General features: G+C 38.5%; 1 protein-coding gene across 1 annotated transcript; it reads right to left on the bottom strand.

Moving 5' to 3' along the window:
* Positions 1–690: 690 nt before the first annotated feature.
* Positions 691–5,855, bottom strand: LOC103443928 (ATPase 9, plasma membrane-type). Its single transcript, XM_008382832.3, has 14 exons — positions 5,480–5,855; positions 4,839–4,958; positions 4,650–4,748; positions 4,438–4,575; positions 4,047–4,361; positions 3,611–3,937; positions 3,344–3,463; positions 2,996–3,223; positions 2,593–2,902; positions 1,987–2,501; positions 1,726–1,899; positions 1,439–1,621; positions 1,172–1,353; positions 691–1,060 (listed from the first exon to the last, which is right to left on the bottom strand). The coding sequence occupies exons 1-14, from the start codon at positions 5,534–5,536 to the stop codon at positions 964–966; spliced, it is 2,865 nt and encodes a 954-aa protein (XP_008381054.3). The 5' UTR covers positions 5,537–5,855; the 3' UTR covers positions 691–963.
* Positions 5,856–8,673: the final 2,818 nt, after the last annotated feature.

Below are 8,673 nucleotides of genomic sequence, written 5' to 3'. Positions count from 1 at the left end.
TTTTAATAATCTTCATACGTCTAAATTTTTTATATTTTTTTATTGTTTGTTGTGCCATAAATCATAATTTCCATTTTTAAAATATTTTTTGATCTTGGCACCCATGCGTTCAATTTCTTTATAATTGTTTATTGTTTGCTGCTCCACAAATGAAGAACGGAAGATAGACGCGAGGCCGGAAGGACAAAACGGGATTTTTACTGTAGCGAAACGTAAATAGTACGGGAAGCAAAGAGGAAACCGAGGACTTTACCGTTCATTCACTGTTCACGAACAGTGAAAAACAGTGCCAGCAAACCCAGTTTTAGTATATGTATAATATAATTTCTTTATTTTCATTGATTCATAAGATTACAAATATATACTAGTAAAGTTATTTGGAGTACAAGAAACACTTGGCAGCACAAGGATTTACATAACCTAGTCCACATAAAACCCATACAGAATCTTCTACACTAACAAGTACTTTAGCACAAACCTAGAGTGAATCGATTTGGCTGTGAGACTCACTTGTAGCCAAATTTTAAACATGCTAAAGAATTCTCTCTTTTTTAATTTTTAAAATTTTAACCACTTAAAGACAAATGTTCTTACTTGAGAGAGGTCCGAGCGGTGCTCAAAAGGGCTCGAGACCTTGAGTTGCTATAATTCTATACTTCTATTCTGATAGAAATATTGTTGTTCAAATGGTAGAAGCGAAAAATAGCAAATTATCATTGAAATGAACTAATTATTTAATTCATAGAGAATACAAGATTCAACCTTCTAATATAACCGATTCCAACCTTAGGTTGTCTAAAACAACTCCCCCATTGGATTATTCCCAACCCCGTCATCCTCCTACAAAGTTAATGACAAATAACAGCAATTTTTTTCCTTGGTTTTTGTTGGTTTTTTTCTTTTTAAGGATGAACACTGGATTCCCATGCTAATGCGCTAGTTGTCTTTCGTCTTGCCACTCACTTAAACAGTGTAGTGTTGTTGAATGGTGTCAATGTCTAGTCCTTTAAGCTTCACCACCGACTCGACGTGCCCCTTGAGTGTGTGAAGCTCCCTCAACCTGGAAAGCAAACAACAAGCACAAGAATGGTAGGAACATAAGATCTATTGAAATATTTCAGTTTGTGTTACCGAAAAGAGGGGAAATACCAGCTTAAGGTTGTATAATTACCTAGCAACTTCAGCTCGCCTCTTGGCCTGTTCAGCGATTTCAGACAACTCTCTGTAGTTGTTCTTGTCATTAAAGAGCTCAGATGTCTCAGGAGGCTGCAGACCGTGGAGGGTTCGCTGAGCGGTAGCCCATTGCGCCTCCCTCTCTCCCTTTCCGTAATCCTTCTTTGTTGTGAAAGCAGTCTGAATACCAATATGAAAGAATCGAACATTTAGGATAAGAGGATGAAAAGATATTGTTTTAAGCATCAGATTTTATCAAACATACCTTTCTCTCAAGTACATTATCCCAGGCCTTGCCGCTCAACACGTATCGAATGATGAACTTGAGAATGTCCAATGGTACGTAGGTGATAAGGCTGTAGAGCCAGATAACTCCTGCCCATCCCCATCCAATGCCATGGATTCTTGCAAAGCCCCAGTTAGCATAAACAGCAATTATGGTAGCAATCTTGATAAAATATAACAGCAAGAGGAAATTAGTAGTTTGCTCTTGAAAATATAAAAGAAAAAATATTGGATATTATCAACAACTGTAAACTTGTCGAAACTTACCAGCTGTGCTATGACAAAGGCTCCCAAGAGAAAGAAACCGGGGCGTTCAACATAAGACCAGCTTCGCGATCGAGTAACAAAGATAAGTGCCTGACTAATAATACTCACTTGTAGGTAGATAGCTGCTGTAAGCTCAGGAAAGTTTCCCCTGATAGATCTTACCCCAAATTTTTCCTACAAGTTTTTTAGTGTAAGTATATTTGCAATAATATTGATCCACAAAAGACTTTAGCTTTAGTTGATTTTAGGAATTTTGCTTACCGTGAAAAAGTCAGAGCCATGAGCCGCCCAGAAGAAAACAACAGTCATGACAGCCATGTAGGTGCCAAGGACTACGCCAGTCGCGAAGATCTCCTTTAGCTTCCATGAGTCTGGAAGAGGAGATGGCTTCACCCTATCTTTAGAAATAGTCATGATTGTTCCGTCATTGAGTATGGCGATAACCAGAACCATGAAAGGCGAGAAATCAAACTTCCAGATGAGAGCAAGGAGCATAAAACCTAGCACAACACGGATTGTTATGGAAACGGCATAAATGGTGTAATTCTTCATCCTCTGGAAGATGGCTCTGCTCGTCAACACAGCACTGATGATCACAGACAACCCTGGTTCTGTCAGGACAATGTCGGATGCGCTGCGAGCTGCATCAGTTGCATCATCCACTGCAATTCCAATGTCTGCCCTCTTTAGAGCTGGGGCATCATTCACACCATCTCCAGTCATCCCACAAATATGCTTCCTGTCTTGCAGCCTCTTGACAATTTCATACTTATGCTCTGCATGGTATCTCATTACTTAGTTTTACTAGACAAAATCTTGGAATTTTCGGAAACAAACTTACTTGCATGAAGGGTTTAGTCTAGTTACCTGGGAAGACACCAGCAAAGCCATCAGCCTTTTCGATAAGCTCATCAATAGGGAGGCTAGCGATCGACTCGTCCTTTGTGTCACCAAGGAGGGAAGAAGAAGGATACATGTTGGTGCCCATGCCAAGTCTGCGACCGGTCTCTTTGCCAATGGCAAGCTGATCACCAGTAATCATCTTGACATTGACACCGAGATTAAGGGCTCGGCGAATGGTCTCTGCACTATCATGCCTTGGAGGATCAAAGAGAGGCAAGAGACCCACAAACTGCCATGGTGTTCCAGCACTCTCTTTGGTTTTTTCTGGTACGGTCTAAAGGCAAACAATTTATATAGAAAACAACTTCAATTATATGAAACCATCCTCATCAAATTAGAATTCAGAGGAACAAAGCTCAAAACTCACCTGTCTAGCAACAGCAAGGGAACGAAGGCCGCGATCTGCAAACTTGCCAATGATAGCATGTGCTTTCTTCTCAGCATCACCCTTTAGGTTGCAAAGCTCAATGATCTGCTCTGGTGCACCTTTGCTAACCCGATGCCAATTCCCTTCAGGGTCGATGTATGTTATGGCGGTACGTTTTTCCACTGGATTAAAGGGCAAGAAATGGACCTCATTTATTCCTTCCCTGGCCTGCAACACAAACAATAGTGCGTACATTAAGATGGTTAAATTAATCATTCACTGTCAAAACACGAAGAAATAGTTTATGCTACAAATGCAAGTACACGAGGGAATTGGACTGGGATATACCTCCTTGGGGTCTCCCAGCATTCCAACGATGCAGGTGTCAATGGCGTCCTGATTCTCAACCCTGGAAGCCCTGGCTCCGAGCAGAATTAGGCCATCCTTGTCCACATCCTTTACAAACACCTGAAAATCAAAATAAATTCCATTAATGACATTTCCTCAAGCAATGGAATAATAGTCTAGGTTCTTGATTTTTTTCTCTTTTTCTCTTTTCTTCACGTCATAAAACAAATTTGATGAATACTACATCAATTGAACGGCCATAATCACCTCAACCATGGTCTTGTCAACTGTAAGCTTGTTAAGAGTAAGAGTTCCAGTCTTATCACTGCAGAGGACATCCATTCCAGCCATCTCCTCAATGGCTGTCATCCTCTTGGTGATGGCACCTTGTGTCGAGAGGCGGTGGGAACCAATTGCCATCGTAACTGACAACACCGTTGGCATAGCAATTGGAATGCCTCCAATGAGAAGCACCAGGAGATTGTCAATTCCATCTCTGTACGCCCGGTGCTGAATTGGATACATGACTATTACCTCAATAACAATTCCCACGCCAATGGAGCATATGCAGAAGTTTCCAATGGCAGTCAAAACCTGGTCAATGCGCAGTGCATATAAGGAAATGAAACACAGAAAAATATTGAAAGGACTAAATGCTCGTACGTGAAGTTAATACTTGTAACTTCAGACAAATCTCTAATACCTTTTGGAAGTGGCCTACTTGGTTGGTGCTATCAACAAGGTGAGCAGCCTTCCCAAAGAAGGTATGAACACCGGTGGCAATTACAACTGCCTCAATCTCACCTTGCTTGACGGTCGAGCCAGAGAAAACTTCATCGCCAGGGTACCTTGTCACGGGCAGAGATTCACCAGTGAGGGCAGATTGATCGATCTTTAGAGGATCTCCGTCCAAGAGACGAGCATCTGCAGGGACAATATCTCCCAACTTAATACTGACCACATCTCCTGGTACCAAGATTGCAGCTTCTAGCTCATTCCATCTTCCATCTCTCAGAACCTACAATCAAACAAGCATATATAAAAATCCCATTTTCATTTTTTCTATACTTGATGTAACCATTACTAATGGTCACCTTTGTTTTCGGTGCAAGACCCGCCATCAATGCCGCTGCAGCATTTCCTGCATTGTTTTCTTCGATAAAGCTTATGGTAGAGTTGATGATCAAGAGAGCAGTAATTCCCACAAAGTCCTGCCAGTCTGGTGGTCTTCCCTGCATGGTTCATTAGAATCATGAAAATATGAGAGAGAGAGAGAGAGAGAGAGAGAGAGAGAGAGAGATGGTACCCCTCCATTTGCCAAGGCAATGGCCATGATTGCAGCAGCCTCCATCACCCACGATAGGGGATTCCACATAAAACCCAAAAACTTGAGCACTTTGTTATCCTATTCAATGATTAATCACAAGATTAATTTTCTTCCTTTCAAAACTAACATTAGGGACAAAAGTATACTCGAGTATTTCTTGAAAAGTACCTTCTTTTCTTCGAGCTTGTTTGGCCCGAAGATCTGAAGCCTCTTCTGCCCTTCATCGCTTGACAAACCCTCTTTTGTGCAATTCAATTGTTCGAACACTTCCTGAACTGGAATGCGCTCCTGCAATACATAGGAAGGCAAAGTTAATGACTGATATATCTTAACAACAACTCAATTACTTGGCATAGTCTTCTTCTCATCAATTTTCAGCATTTGCTCAGCCATTAAACAAAGTCCATAGTCTTCTTCTCATCATAATATAATTTTAATCCTCAATATTTATAATTATGATTCCAGGATTATAAAAAAACAAGCATCTAATGATTAATCAACTGCATCTGCTATGAAACCCAAGGTGCAAATAAAAACTTGCAGTCATGCATGCATGCATAATAAAAAAAAAATTAAAAAAAAATCAAACCTAAGATCTGTCTCAATTTATCAACTAAATTAGGATAAATGACACAGAATGGATTAAGAGAAACATTTAGCATTTAAGCTGAAAACAAAAAATCAAAGATCTAAACTAGAACACAATAAGAAAAAACCCAAGTGTGGCTACATAAAGATTCAAAATCTGCATGGTCACAACATGAACATGTACAAAATGTACAACAAAAACACGATCAATAAAAACTTACCAGGTCGACATTTTCCTTCTTGATTTCCTCCAAGCTAATTGCTTTGCCTTCCGCCATTTTCTCTTTTGTTTTCTTTCACCAAAGACTAAACACTCATCTGCTCATACAGAAAATAAACACATACACACACACACATATATTAATACATATGTCTCTAGGGTGGGCACTTTTAGAGACACTCAATTTCCAGCAAGTTAGAACCCAGGTTTTTTTAATCTCAGTGGGCCAGGTCCTTAATCAATGGGGGGTCGAGTTTTTCTTCTCTGAAAATCACACACACTGTGTTGGTGTCTCTGAGGGAGGAATAATCGGTACTGTAAAGGTCTGAAAATCACACACTGCGGTGGTGTCTCTGAGAGGAATAATCGGGTACTGTAAAGGACTTGGACTGGGAGTTTGTTTTTATAACAGAAAAGGGCATTAGCTTTTTATGGAAAATGAGTAATTGGATGAAGGAGCGAGAGTTTTGGTCTGCTTTCTAGAGTTATAGCCCTGGTCATACGGCCAGTTAAAACTTAAAACCAGCTTCCTTACGCTCATTGCGCTTTTTTATTATTGTCTTAACTGCATGGCCCAATCAACTTCTGCGCCTTTTCACTGGTGGCAGTTTTCAAATTATTAACATATGATATGCGTCATAAAACTAACTAGTCGTATCCATCTTTCTTTAATCTTCCCCCTTTTCTGATTACAATTTACACGACACCAATTGAAGTCTGCCTAATAATTATGTAAAAATCGATGTGTCAACAAACATTACACGTATTTTGTTAGGAGTAGATAAACTAGTAATTTTCTTAGGCCAAATTGACGGGCTCGTTTGGATATACTTTTAAAATGACTGAAAGCGCGTTCTCTAAAAGCACTTTTAGTCATTTTAAAAGCACATCCAAACGTCCAGATCATTTTCTTGGGGATCCCGTGATCGTGACCGTTCATCGTACATCATGCGGTCAGTTTTCGTTAGGTACTATTTATATTTAATTTTAAATTTTAAATTTTGAATTTTGAAATGATTTCTAACCGCACGATGTACGATGAACGGTCACGATCACGGAATCCCCAGGATCCCCAAGAAAATGATCCGGTCATTTGGATGTGCTTTTAAAATGACTAAAAACTTTTTTAGAGAACGCGATTTCAGTTATTTTAAAAGCACATCAAACGAGCCCGTCAATTTGGCCTAAGAAAATTACTAGTTTATCTACTCCTAACAAAATATCCGTAATGTTTGTTGACACATCGATTTTTACATAATTATTAGGCAGACTTCAATTGGTGTTGTGTAAATTGTAATTAGAAAAGGGAGAGAATTAAAGAAAGATGGATACGACTAGTTAGTTTTATGACGCATATCATATATTAATAATTTGAAAACTACCACCGAGTGAAAAGGCGCAGAAGGCGATTAGGCCATGCAGTTAAGACAATAATGAAAAAGCGCAGTGAGCGTAAGAGAACTGGTTTTAAGTTTTAACCGGCCGTATGACCGGGGCTATAGCTATAGCAAGCAGACCAAAACTCTCGCTCCTTTATGCAATTACTCATTTTCCATAAAAAGCTAATGCCTTTTTCCGTTATAAAAACAAACTCCCAGTCCAACTCCTTTACAATACCGATTATTCCTCCCTCAGAGACACCAACACAGTGAGTGTGATTTTTAGAGAAGATAAATTGGACCCTACATTTATTAAGCACCTAACCCACTGAGATTAAAAAATAGGGAACTTTAACGAAAAGCTCCCAGTACTGTTCACTTTAACGAAAAACCACATTTTTACACTAAAATGTCAATCCTGGTACTATTCACTTTATTCTTTACTTTGTCCTTATCGTTAAAACTCAAAGTTTTCAAGCTATTTTCATTAGTTATCCTTAAAAAAAAAACTGAGTTCTAACTTGCTGGGGATTGAGTTAACCTAGATTTTAATTTAAACTATCAACTAAATTAATTTTTTACTTTTATTTTTGTGCACATCTTTTCATCTAAAAACCCAATCTGAAACAAATTTCCTCATTGGACAAGGTCAAGGAAAGAGTAACGATGGTAACACAACAAAACTACAAGAACAAAATGTAACTAAATGGGCGATAAGGCGGAGACGGTGGACTCGCCAGTTCAGTGTTGAAAGAGAAGAGAGAGAGGCAGATTTTTTACGTGAAATTGAAATGGTTTCTGCTTCAAATTGGTTACAACTTTTTGATGAAAAATAATAATAACTGCATAAATTCCGAAAAAAAAATCATTTGAAATTGAGAGATGAGAGAGGAAAGAGGAAAGAGAGACTAATTTTGACGTGAAAACAATTAAAAAGAAGAATAAATTATTAGCCGTAGGATATTCATCTAATGGCCATTAGTAAATTGGTTTGGAGGCTCCGCTTTGAAAACTCCAGAGAGGACCTGAGCTCTTGTGAATGCCCACGTAAACAAGCATGTGCAATGGAAGAATGGGAGTCAAAGAGTTTGGTATTTACTATTTTGGCGTATAGAATTTCAACATACAATATTTGATAATGTGAACTTTTGTAAGGTAAGTGTTCTATATAAAGAACATGCAATGTATGACAAACAATATAAGAGAAGATACGGAAGAGAGTGCATGAATAAAGAAAAGAAAGGCGAGAGAGAGAGAGAGAGAGAGAGGGAGGGAGAAATAGTGAGAGTTATTGTGTACTCCTATTATTTCAAATAATAAAATAAGGTACTTCTGCTGGCCCCGAGGACGTAGGCACACTTGCCGAACCTCGTAAATATTGTTTCTTATTTACTTTATATTCCACTGCACACATGATGCGATGAAAGTTAAGCACTCAAATTAAACCCTCTTGTTGTCAAATTGTAGTATAAATGCAAATAGAGATCGTTCTAAACCGGGGATTAGGAGGGCTTGCTAAAACCTCTAAACTTACTCAAAAACATAAAAACAAAGTTAAAAACGTTTGAATAGACTCAAGGGACTCAAAACAGATTCTAAAGACTCAAAACTGCCTAAAAACACAAACTGGGCAGATTTGACTCTAACACAATTTTGGACGAATTTAGTGTTTGGGTTTGAATCAAAACACTCAAAAACACAAACAAAACTGAAATTTAACACTTTGAAACAAGAAAGTAAAATGGGGATTTTGGTTTTAATGAATTTGAAACAAACAAACAAGTTATAAAACTAGGCAGATTGTAAGACAAATTTG

Source organism: Malus domestica, chromosome 09, assembly GCF_042453785.1.
Source record: "Malus domestica chromosome 09, GDT2T_hap1".
In the NCBI taxonomy this organism is placed as follows: domain Eukaryota; kingdom Viridiplantae; phylum Streptophyta; class Magnoliopsida; order Rosales; family Rosaceae; genus Malus; species Malus domestica.
Note: the sequence above shows the minus strand (reverse complement) of the source record. Positions and strands in the feature narration are given on the sequence as shown.